General features: G+C 33.3%; 2 protein-coding genes across 2 annotated transcripts; both read left to right on the top strand.

Moving 5' to 3' along the window:
* Positions 1 to 3,833: 3,833 nt before the first annotated feature.
* LOC122316559 (probable glutathione peroxidase 5) lies at positions 3,834 to 8,085 on the top strand. Its single transcript, XM_043133181.1, has 6 exons — positions 3,834 to 4,170; positions 4,281 to 4,357; positions 4,482 to 4,543; positions 5,069 to 5,187; positions 7,493 to 7,660; positions 7,773 to 8,085. Exons 1-6 carry the CDS (start codon positions 4,117 to 4,119, stop codon positions 7,803 to 7,805), a joined length of 513 nt encoding a protein of 170 aa, XP_042989115.1. The 5' UTR covers positions 3,834 to 4,116; the 3' UTR covers positions 7,806 to 8,085.
* A 2,884-nt stretch (positions 8,086 to 10,969) lies between these two features.
* Positions 10,970 to 12,577, top strand: LOC122315589 (small polypeptide DEVIL 14). The gene has a single exon (XM_043131592.1). The coding sequence runs from the start codon at positions 12,195 to 12,197 to the stop codon at positions 12,330 to 12,332; it is 138 nt and encodes a 45-aa protein (XP_042987526.1). The 5' UTR covers positions 10,970 to 12,194; the 3' UTR covers positions 12,333 to 12,577.
* The last annotated feature ends 44 nt before the right edge of the window (positions 12,578 to 12,621 follow it).

Here is a 12,621-nt window from a genome sequence, read left to right as displayed (position 1 = left end):
TATTTTAGGGCATTTCACCTCTCTCTTACTTGCTGTTGAGCAGTGCATAGCGGTGTTGCTGATTGCTGAACGTGATGCTAATTACTATTATTTACTTTCATGGAAAAGTTTTGCATAGTTACTTTTTTAACCTTTTGTTTCCTTTCTTTGTGTCCGTTTATATAAGAATGTTTTAGTCTTTAGTGAGATTGTGTCAGTGATATTTTTTCAAAAGAATTTCAGACCACACAAAATCTTTCATTCTCGACTTCGTATTCCTCCCAAGTTCTCTCTCTAAACTCAGACCCATCCTTATCTCGACGTTCCTTCCTTTATTATCTGTCTTTCTAATGCATTATTGATATGCCTGTGCTCGAGATCTGTGCGATATCTTCCAAAGTCATCACCAAATCTTGCACTTGTGTCTAAAACAAAGCAAATAATATATAAAACCAAATGAAAACAGGGTATGGGTATCCCAAGTGGGCAGCCCTAATTGAAATGATCTGTCATTTATTAAATGGATTCACGAAGTCTTTCCTCTTTTTCGTCTTTTATGTTTTTAATGAAAGGAGGTCAGGCTGCAGCGTTTTCAAAAACAAAAAGTCACTTCACAGACTAAGTGAAAAAAAAACAAACTGTAACCTGTTGTATTTGGGACACGCTAAAAATATAGGTTGACAGTCTTATCCTAACACTCTTTTTTTGTCATTTTATAAGATATAAGTTTATTTAAAATTACCTACTACTTAATTAATTAAATTAAATTATGTCCGCTTAAAAAATTTACAGCAACAATACTTGCTAGAAATGATTGATTGAAACAAAAAAAAAAAGAAAAAAAAAACAGGTTATATACAGATGGATGACACTTTGAATTATGAAAGCTTGAGGCAGCTTCAAGATCACAATTGGATTGCTTGCCTTTTAGTGCGTGTCACCTTTTTCCCTAAAATCTAATCCCATAAATTTCCATAAAAATTAAAATCCATCTACCAGGAGGGACTACAGACTGATGGTCCAGTTGTTGAGAATTATTGACATTCGTATTAAGGCAATTGGGCCCAGCTTTATGACTAGAGACCAGAGACGTACAAGCTAAAGGGACAGCTGCCGAAGAAAAGGATTTTTTTTTTTCCCATGAAAAAGTTTTACATTTATAATTTGCCTCCACTAGGCAAACGTCCCTTGGACCTTTTAATTCTACTAGTATATATATATGGACCAATACTTTTTATTTTTTAATAAAATTATAAACTCCTCAATATTGACCATCTGTCAGTAAACATTTATTATTATTTATTATTAAAATCTTCGGAATTTTTTCCAGATTTTGATACAAAGGCCCATTTGAAACTTAAATTAGATAGACAAAAGCCAAGAACAAAATTGCCATATTAGGCCATAGCATTGTCATGCGGTAAAAGCATAAAATGGCAGGGAACTGTTTTATTTGTATGTCAACCAAATTTCCAATTTTCTCAGATTCTACATGCATTGGCGGCACCACTCTTTGTTCTTAATAAGACTAATGCTAGGTACAAATCCCGTGTAGGCCTTTTGTAAAAAAATAGATTCCATTAAAAAAGAATGGTTTTTTTTTTTTTTTTTTTTTTTTTTATACTTTTTTAAGGTGAGATATACTTTTTAACAAAAATTTATGTAGAACTTATCTATTTAGAACTTATATAAATTATTTTTTTATTTTTTTTTTACTTCAAGTAAAGAGATCCACAGACATAGACGTGTGGTACTACCGTTCATTTTCAATCAATTAATTGATCTCAATTGGCTCAATTCCGCTAGGCCTTGACTCCTCTCATGGAGTCTTATAATCTGCGTCACCTTCTCAACTTTTTCAAGAAAATTCAAATTTCATCTTTTGCATGTGTAATACAAAATCTTAAAATGTGTAGAAAGATAAGTATTGATGCAAAGAGCAAATGAATTACTTCCTGATTAAAGGGGTATGTCTTTAGAAATGCACACTGCCATGTCCAAGTGAATGAAAAACAGAGGTTGGTCCATTACAACATATCAAAGCACTGAAACTAACTTGCTCTTTAGTCAGAAGTAAGAAAGCTCAGAAAAGAAAGGGAGAGTGAAAATTTCATTAAAAAAATACTATTATAATTAATTTTTGTAGTCCCAAACCGAAATAAAATGAGTCAAAAGCAATGCTTACTTCCACTTTTACGTTGTGCTTTCATGTGGAAGAAAAATGATAAGAGATTAATAAGGCGTGTTTTGTAGCCGTTCACCATAATCGCAATCTAATGCCTATAGGAGAAGAAGGAAAGGGTGGCTGGAGCCGGGTACCTTCTTTATTGTTGAAACTTAGGCACTGTTTAATTATATAGATAAAATGAGATGAGATTAAGTGTTTTAAATTATAATGAATAAAATATTATTATAATATAATTTTTTAATATTTATTTTGTATTAAAATTTTAAAAAATTAAATTATTTATTATATTTAATATAAAAATTTTAAAAATTTATAATAATAAATTAAATTTATAATTTTAATTAACTAAACGGGTCTTTAATCTCTCAAAAAGGATAGGGTGATTTTTACCCCTCAAAATTCGTGTTTTATTCCCTCCATCATTTCTTGCTTCTCCAGATTGCAGTACGCTCACACTTCCCGAGATGTCGGCCCATCGGCAGCATGTCCTTTCCAAAATATCCCTTGCACGTGTTCCCGGTCATCTCATTAAATGCGGGGAGGGGCCTATCTGTTTCCCGTTTAATGGGACTTCCTCGTTGGCAATAAGATGGGCCGATTATCCCACAATTTTGGGCCATTGGGGGCTCCCTGGCCCGCTATCTGGTCTCGATTCTCCCTTCCAGAGACGATCAAGTGCGAAAAAGGAAGAGTGCAGAGGAGAAAAAATAAAAACTGTTAGTAGGAGTTAGAAAGAGTTTTATTATGTATAAATAAAGTAGTATATAAATTTATATATTAATATATTATTTTTTATATTTAAAATTTAAATTAATATTATTTTTAATAAAATTTATTTTTAATTAATCACATTAAATTAATATACATATTAATATATAATTGTGCAAGTAGATTTTTCTAATTAAAAAAGGGATGGAAATGGTGATCATATGTTGTTAACAGGCACGGTGGTCAAAATGGTATGTTCCACCTTAAAGGGGTTCCCGTTGAGCGAAACGGGCATCCCGACGTTTTGTGTTTGAATAGTATTAAATGTATTTACAATTTTACTTATAAAAAATTGTACGCAACTTATTTTATTAGTTTTTTTAATTTAAATTTTATAATTTTTATCATATCAATACATAAAAAAGTAAATATTTCTTTTAATAAATTTTTCTTTATAAGTACAATTAACATTTCTCTTTTGTGTTTATATGTTGTCACGTGGTTAGTGAAATAGTACAGCCGGACTCTACCTACACAATTTCATTAAAAGGTGAGTAGAAAAATTCCTTTAGTTTAATAAGGAATAAAATAAAAAATCAATTATAATATATAGTATAAAGTAGAAATGCTCGTGTTAAGTACGACTTTTGCGTGTTGGATCACCTCTTTTGGTTTGTACAATTGCAAGTAAAAACAAAAGATGCCGTCCTTGGAAGTGTAAAACCAACTGGTATACAATGCATGCCAAGTCTAATAATGCGGGACGAATGCCGAACTTCACTTTTTATATTATTGAATCTCATCTTTTTCATACTTTATTTTTGGTTTCAAACGCCTTTAATAATAGTTGTGAATTAATATTTCACAAAAGTTGTGATTCATAAGAGAAATATTTCACAAAGTTTTTCCTTTTTATTTATTTTTATTTTTATTTTTAAATTTGTGTTTTTTCCTAGAAAAATCTAAAAATGGAATGCAGATGGCCCGTGGGAACTGGGAAGGACAGCTCCCGGGATTTTGAATTCTTGATTCAGATGAAATGTAACCAACCACCCGTCAGGTTCCAATTACTACGAAAATCAAGCTCCTCAACTTAAGCAGCTGCTGTAACGTGAGGCACTCTCGAAGGCCCCCCCTCTCAACCTCAGATATTCTTCTGGTGCTCCAATCCCGATAAATCGAATCAGCGTCAACTACATAAAACTAGAAAGGTCAGACTTTTCCATTCCGGAGACGCAAACATGGGTGCTGCTCAGTCAGTCGCAGAGAAATCTATCCATGAATTCACTGTCAAGGTAACATCTTTACCTCAGTTCATTCACAAAACCGATGCATCACCTTCTTGGTCCTTTCTCTCTCTCCAACATAATCTTTCTCTGAAAATTTCTTTGTGGGAATTGGGCAGGACGCGAAGGGTAAGGACGTTGAACTCAGCATATACAAAGGGAAGGTCCTTCTTGTGGTTAACGTTGCATCCAAATGGTTCTTCACCTTCCCTTAATATCCTTCTTCTAATTTGGGTCCAAATTGATTAAAATGCTGAACAGATTCATTTTTTTCCTTCTTTTTTAATTCTGGGTTGGTTGATTTTTTTTTTTATAAACAGTGGGTTTACAGATACGAATTACACCCAGTTGACTGAGGTTTACAGCCAATATAAGGACAAAGGTCTGTCCATATGTATTAATTTTTCAATTTCTCTAATATTTATATATAAGCATGCATCTATAGCCGTATGTACTTTTGTATTCTGTGTGGCCAGAGGAGCTTTGTGACCCATTATTGATTTTGCTGGATTTTCATATTTTTATCAGGAATTATGAAAACTCCATAAAGAAGTCTTCTTTAGTCTCGTTCTTTGTCAAAGACCCATGTCAGATTTTTCTTGTTACAGAGTGCTATTCTTTGAGGCCCTACGAAATAGCGGCATTATAATATTGTTATAGAATTGCCTAAATTATAATTTGTTGGCATTTTTAAAGGAATTATCTTGCGTGATCGCAGGTCTCAGATAATTTTGTTATGGTCATAGATAGTTATTGTTATGGCTTATGTAATATATTCATTAGTGCTTAAGTTTTGTAGTGATCAGCTAGGTGATCAGATTCGTGCATGAGACCTTAAGTTGAAAGTTTATTTTAGTTTTTTCTTTAAATTTGTGTATAGTTGACAATATCTTTCGGATGGTTTCAGGTTTGGAGATCTTGGCATTTCCATGCAATCAGTTTTTAAAACAAGAGCCTGGGACAAGTGAGGAGGCGGAACAATTTGCATGCACAAGATATAAAGCTGAATATCCAATATTTCAAAAGGTAATTGGGTTTTCTTTGCCATTGTATAGTGCCCAATTCAACGACTCTCCATAATTACTTATATAGATCAATTCCTAACACACAACCTGTGTGTGACTTAGCAACTGTCTACGGAAAGACTTCCAATTCATTCCAATTTAAATATCTGATTCCACCTAGTTTTTAGTTGATACGAGATTTTATATACACCCATGAATGAGTTCAAAATGAAATCCAATCTCTGAGGTATCACATACAGACACAACTTTGATGCTCCATTGCTCATGATGTTTGGAGTTCCTTTTTTATTAATTGCAAATTGAAGTGTTATTATCACTTTAGTTTTTGGAATTCCATTTCAAAAGGATGAAATTTCATATTGCACCTCTGAACTACCTCTGTTTTTTCAACTTGCACATTGAACTACCACAACAGCCACTGGCAATTGGGATCCTAGATTACCAAATTTTGAAAATTTGCACCATTGGCAAGATCACACTAAGATCGTGCCGTATATCCTATTTTTCAGTAATCTTAACAATCAGATCTTAATCTGTGGACAGATTGTCAAGATTCGATAGTTTAGGGTGCAAAGTGAGAAAATCATGATAGTTTGGGGGTGAAAAATGTAGTTTTCCCATTCAAAAGATATGCTTTGTCATAAAGATACTTTAACTTGTAAAAAAGAAAAAACTTCTGCAGAAACTTATTCTATTCTCTGTCAGATGCTTTAAGTTTAGTTTATAAGTTCATGTGAATTATCACCTATAAAAAAAAAAAAAAAAAAAGTTCATGTGATTTATCAATTATGAAAGAGAATGACTTTAACTAATAAGAACTGACTTATAAAAAAAACTAATAAGAAATGAAAGTGATGGCTTCAGTGACAATTATTATTTGAGATGGAATCATCATTTTCCTATCGGTATGGACAGTTCAAAAGATATGTGTCTGGCATCCCTACTATCTATCAGGTCATCTGCTTCTTATCATCTAGACCGTTGAAAAGGTCCTTTTTCCAAGGTTAATTATGTTTAATTAAGAAAGAGATATGCCTCTTTATACCCCCATAAGTTGTGATGATGAGATCAGGTTCCATAGATACAGCAGTTGCTGTTTGTATACTAGAATTTATCCTATGTGAGTCACTTCTCTTGCATATTCTGTCTTGGGAGAGGCACATGCTACCTCAAAAGAGCTTTTTGTGGGGCATGATTATTCTGGATATCTGATTGATATTCTTGCACAAGACAATGACATTACTCGGGTATTTTTTCTTTTTGATTATGCCATAGAGTTTTTTTTTTTAAATGAAGATGTGTGCCAAACAGATTTCTATCTAGCTTTGACCCTGAGCACTGATAAGTAGCAGTAGATTTTGTAAATAGATGGGCCAGCTTAATGCCCTGGACCACAGTGGAGAGAACCTACCCCATTTGCTGATAAGATGGTGGCTGTATCTCCTTTTTGTAACATAATAGAAATCAGCAGGCGGTGATGATCACTTTACCTGCTTGGTACCTGCCTGCTGCACTGTATTGTGATGTTGGCTCAATACCTGGCAGGTTGCATTTTGTTATTTTTTATTTTATTTTTTCAGGCAAGTACTGGCAGTTTGCATTGCAGTCTTCTGTCAAATATGATCATTTTGAGAGATGTATCTCTTCTTTCTGTTAGGATCAATTATGAAAAACTGTGCAAAGGGAGGTGTTCTGGAGACATTCCAACTGAAGAGTGACAGTCACTGTTTGCTGCCACAAAATATGGGTTACCCACGATGGAACAAAGGAGATGGTTACAGTTTTAATTGAAGTCGAAATGGGAAGGATAGCAGTGTGCTTTTACTAACACAGACTCAATACGTTTTCTTGTTTCCTCAGTCATTTTAAAAATTATTCTCTCTCCCCGTTTTAAATTCAAGAGGGTGAAGGACCAGATACATAGCTCAGTTTTTTTCTTTTTTAGAAATTTCAAAACAATGACTGAGGGAACCACCAAAAATGGACTCTATTATTGGACTCCCAAAACATGTTACAGATGGGGAGAAAAAATTAGTTTTAAAAACGGCTTTTTGTATTACTTCATGGAGAAGATTGTAATAGTTGGCATTTCATAAAACTACATTGTTTGACTGTCATTTATGCAATTGTGAAAGTTTATCATGCGATTTATGATGCTGGTTCACCCATGCTTATTAGATTAACTATTTTGCAATTTGTGATGCTCACACCTTGAGTTCAGCTTTAATTTGGATTAACAAATCCATAATTTATGTATGCCCTAGATTCACTTGTTAACAGTGGATCTCACTATCTTTTCCATCCAGGTTCGTTGCAATGGGCCAAATACAGTGCCTCTCTACAAGTTTCTCAAATCAAGTAAAACTGGATTCATGGGGTCTAGGATAAAGTGGAATTTCACTAAGTTCTTGGTGGATAAGGAAGGTCATGTCATCGAACGCTATGGCCCAACCACTACTCCTTTGTCCATTGAGGTATCTGTCTCTCCCTCTCTCTCTCTCTCTCTCTCACACACACACACACACCATTGTGTGCTTGCCATCAAGTATGCTCATACCCTATTGTCTATTGGTATGTTTGACGCAGGCTGACATCAAGAAAGCGCTGGGAATCGAATGAGACTTTTAAGTAGTTGGTTCAGCTCGAATGAAGAAAGTTAATTATGGACATCAATAAATTAGCAAATCTACTATATTGGCGCCACTATCCTCTGCTGTTACCTTTTAGACATTCTCATGTCACATATCTGTATTTTCTTTTTGGTACCCCCCCACTTTCACTGTGTCTAGTTTTTGTTGTAATTGCCAGGTTCTATGTTTTTGTATGGTTTGAATGGCATTATAACTGTCCATACTAGATTGTTGTTCAATGGAAGTGCGAGTTATTGTGTTTGGAACAATGTTCATCAAGCATGTGCATTTGTCAAGGACTTTATTAGAGAGCTTGAACACAAGGCTCATCTCCACCTTGATAACAGGATCAGTATTCTCTAAGTTCCACAGTAATGTTCAAAACAAACAACTTTGACCATGTTTTCTCTCTCCTTTGCAGCCATTCTTCTATATTCCTTCCCACACATCTTTATCTAGAATCCAAACTAGTACTGAAGGCTTTCCCTTCTTCACAAGGGAGGATGTAATGCTCGCATGCCTCCTTTTCAAAAGCCGATACAATCTGACTAATTCAAAATTGATTTTTCGACCCATTGCACTTCACAAGACTAGACTAACCATCCTCGTTATTGGACCAAAATAAAAAAGCCGACACTTTGTATTGAGATGTGTTTGTGCTTTTTAAAAAAAAAAAAAAAAAATTTAAAAGTATTTTTTGTGTATTTTTTTTAAAAAATACAAAAAAATAAACACAATACTAAAAAATAAACAAACACAAATGCTAAAAATAAAATCAAATTTCCGTACAAAAAATCGATATACTCTCTCGGTGAGTTTATCATTTTCCAGTAAAAAAAAAAAGTCTCCAACAAGTCATATTTTCAGATTTCATGTCTTGTTTGATCAAATTTCCACGGGGTCTCTTTTTTGTGATAGAAAATAATTAGATATATAGTTGAGTGTGTACATAGAATCCATTGTTTCTTTTCAATCTCTAGTTGTTTTTGGTCCTTAAAACTTGTCTACTCCATCATAAAGAAATCTTCCCCCCCGACAGCTTGGATTTTTATTGTTTCATCTAACAAAGTGCATTTAAGGTTGCACCAACACCACATCATAACTTCAACGTGTACAGCATAAAACCTTGTATCCGGAGATCACATCGCCACAATCCATCAAACCCAAAATCTTATAATAATGTTGTATATAGTCCGGCAATCATGAATAATGTAAGCGTCACTGTATTTAATTTTTTTTTAAAAACGAATGTAAGGACATACTCAGATTTTACAAAGAATACATCACACTTACATACCATTAAAAAAAAAGAGTAATGATACAACATATTTTTACAACAATATTGTAAAATGAGGATATTTTTATTAAATAATGTTACTTTTATAAGGCATTTTACAGCAATACCCTTCCATTTAACACATTATTATAAAATATGTTGTAAAAAATATTATGCGTAAATTATTTCCTTAAAAAAAATATATGTATCATTTCTCCGATTTTCTTATAAATGACTTCACATTGTCTCATCCTTCCACCACACAAACCTTATCCTCTCTGATTTTTCCTCCGTTGGGATAAAGGATATGCACGTGGGTTGGGCCCAGAAATTGAGAATTATTCATTGGGTGGGGTCCATGGACAGTGACTATCAGCACACGTGTCGCAATCGAATAGGGGGTACCTCATATTGGCCCAAGATGTCCACCTTGGAGGTCACAGAAGACTGAATTGTGTTGGCCTAAAGATGAACAGATAGAGCTTTCAGGTACAAAGAGATAAGATGCATGGAAATGACTTGGAACTGGTTTGTCACTGCCGGCAATGATAAGTGGCCGGCATGTCGGATTGACTTGGACAAGGTTATGGTTCAGCTTAGCAGGACATGGTGCACGTGATCATGGAGTTTTGTGAGAGTACAGCTGGCCCTTCACTCTGGTTTCACTTTCGCATAGGGTTGAGGATTGCTATCATGAATGATGTTTTTGCCAGTGTTTAGCTAACGATACCTCTATGTACAGAAATGAGCTAATGTCCTTTTGAAGGTTGCAGAAAATGATGTTGGAGCTCAGGTACTCACTACTCATTTCTTGGTACTTTTTTTCCCGCCAGTTAGATGAATCTCTTGTATACGTTTTGTGTAATACTCTCTACTTACTAATAAAGTCTTATCTTATTCTTCAGAAAATAAAAAAATAAATACCTAAAAAAGGGAAATGATGTTTAATAAGACAAAAAATCTATACAACTTCTTATTATTTACACAACTTCGGCACATCATTATTTTTTTAATTTTTATTAATTTTTTATTTTATCAAATATTTAAAATATAAATAGTGAATAAAAAAATTGAATTAATTTAAAAAGAATAAACTCAAAATTTTTTTTTTAAAAAATATTAAAAATTTGAAAAAAAGTGATATGTGAAGGTTGAGAAGTTGTATAGCATTGCTCGGTATAAAAAACAAAATAAGAAATGCTTTGTACAAATTCTAAATAAATAAGTCTAGTTCAAGTTTTTTAAAACATGAAAATACTTTAAATATAAAGAGATTATATAAAAATAAATTTATAAACTAATGTGATTTGATGTGATACGTTAGATTGTAAAGTTACTTTTATTATAAAGTAGATCTAACAAATTCTATAAAATTATATCAGTTTGTGGATTTATTTTATATAATCTCTTTGTATCTGTAATAATTTATTTGTAAAAAAGTAGATTCATTTAAAAAATATATAAAAAAATTTATTTATTATTGAGATTCACTTTTTTATAAAAAAAAAAAAAAATTGTATAATATTTATCTATCTTAAACTTTATAATATTTACCTATTTTAGACTTGTAGCAAGATTTCACTTGGTTCGATCATAAAGATTGAAATTTGGAGGATAAGGATGATTGCACATCATCTTTACTTTTTCTTTTTGAATCTCATACAAAATATCTTTTTCTTTTAATAAAAGTTATGTGTGACAAGTTGAAAACCTTCCTCCTTCCACACCAGTCCCAACAGCCAGCTCATATAATCGAACAGCCACGTTGGAGGGTTTTGACTAATTTTGATTGATTGGTTCTGTTTTTATTTCGGCTCTCAACATTTAAAAAATGAGTAATATTATATACAGTTATTTTTATATATTTTTTGTGTATTTCATTGATATAATTAGTTGGATTAATTTTTTTTTAATATCCAACCAATCATATCACTCGAGTGTATAAAAAAATGCACAAAAATAACTGTACATAAAATTTTTATTAAAAAATACAAAGCCTTGGACTTGGCTTGGTTTTCTATCCTGTCTTTGTACTGCTGGCCTTGCCATCAATGAAACACGTAAGGTTTTGTGATAATTTTTTTTAATTATTTTCTTATTATTTAAATTACCAGTCCACTTTGACATCTATATCTGTATCCTCACGACTTCTATAATATCGAGAAATGCAATTTTTTTATTATTATTCAACAGTTACTCCTCTTGACATGGAATAAGAAGAAGAATAAAGATGTGGTGGAGATCACAACGGCCACTTACAATGCAACATGTGGCCCCAACATGTTTCCACTGATTATATATAAAAAATAATAATAATGTCTACTTAAAAATGGCATTAAGTTTGGATGTAGAGGGAGGGGGTTGGAACTTGGGAGTGGATAGGAGAGAGAATCTGTTTGGTAACATGTACTAATTTATTAATCCTTTTCTTTTCTCCTCCTTGCTAATGGGTGCCTCAATGCAAATTCATGATACTCAATGTTCTTGTTTTGACTATAAGTTTTAAATCATAGTTATTTTTATCTAAATCATCGGTTTCTTAATTATCATCTTCTAACGTAGAATCAAATGATTATAAAATTCTTTATTATTTTTTACTTATTTTTCTATTTTTTGATGTCATATTAGAAGATGTTGTGAGGATGATATCTCTCTTAATTGAATATGAGTTGGAGTGTATGAATCATTGAATATATGGGATTTTAAATAAAATCATGAAACAGGGTTGAAACATAGTTAATTTTTAAGAAAGGCTTGTTTTGAAAAAGGGGGGGAATATATGCATGCGTGCATTGCATTTATGCAAGACAGGGGTGACCCTTCCTGAGCGGAGGTTGATGGTAAGTCCTTATCGGGTGGGTTTGGCATGGGGACAAGCTAATAGCAATGCATTATCCTCTTACTTCGGACACTGGGACAAAGCCCATTGGCTCAACCAGGGGCCAACATTTGTCATCCACCACACATTGATTCTCTCTGTATCTTCCACTCCTTCCCTATATAAACTTAAGCCCCCAAGAGCTCTTCAAACCACAATACAATTTCACAACATTTCAAGTTACAGCACGAGACTGTAGTTCTTAATTCTACTGTAGCATCTACATGGCAGCTACCACATTCTCCACGAGAAGTTTGAAGCTCCGATCATGGCACCGGTGTTCGAAGCAAGCTAGAGAGCAGCGGGCACGGCTTTATATCATATGGAGGTGTGCTGTGATTCTCCTGTGTTGGCATGACTAGGCTGTTGGAGTTCAGTGAGAGCACCAGTTTGAAGCCTAGTTTGCAGTTCCTTGCCAAAGACTAGCTAGGTGGGATTTCTTATACCAGGGAATTTTGGGTGTTTAGCATAGAGTAAAGGAGGATTGATGATGTAGTTTTTGTTAGCAGACAGAAATCAGATGGAACCGGGAAGATCCAGTCGATGTATAATACACATGTATCATAGGGACAGCTGAATTAGTAAAACATTATTTGGTTTTCTTTTACTGATGTATGTCATAACTTTTTAGACTTTGCAGCAACCTTCCCA

This window comes from Carya illinoinensis, chromosome 7, assembly GCF_018687715.1.
Source record: "Carya illinoinensis cultivar Pawnee chromosome 7, C.illinoinensisPawnee_v1, whole genome shotgun sequence".
Classification (NCBI taxonomy): domain Eukaryota; kingdom Viridiplantae; phylum Streptophyta; class Magnoliopsida; order Fagales; family Juglandaceae; genus Carya; species Carya illinoinensis.
Note: the sequence above shows the minus strand (reverse complement) of the source record. Positions and strands in the feature narration are given on the sequence as shown.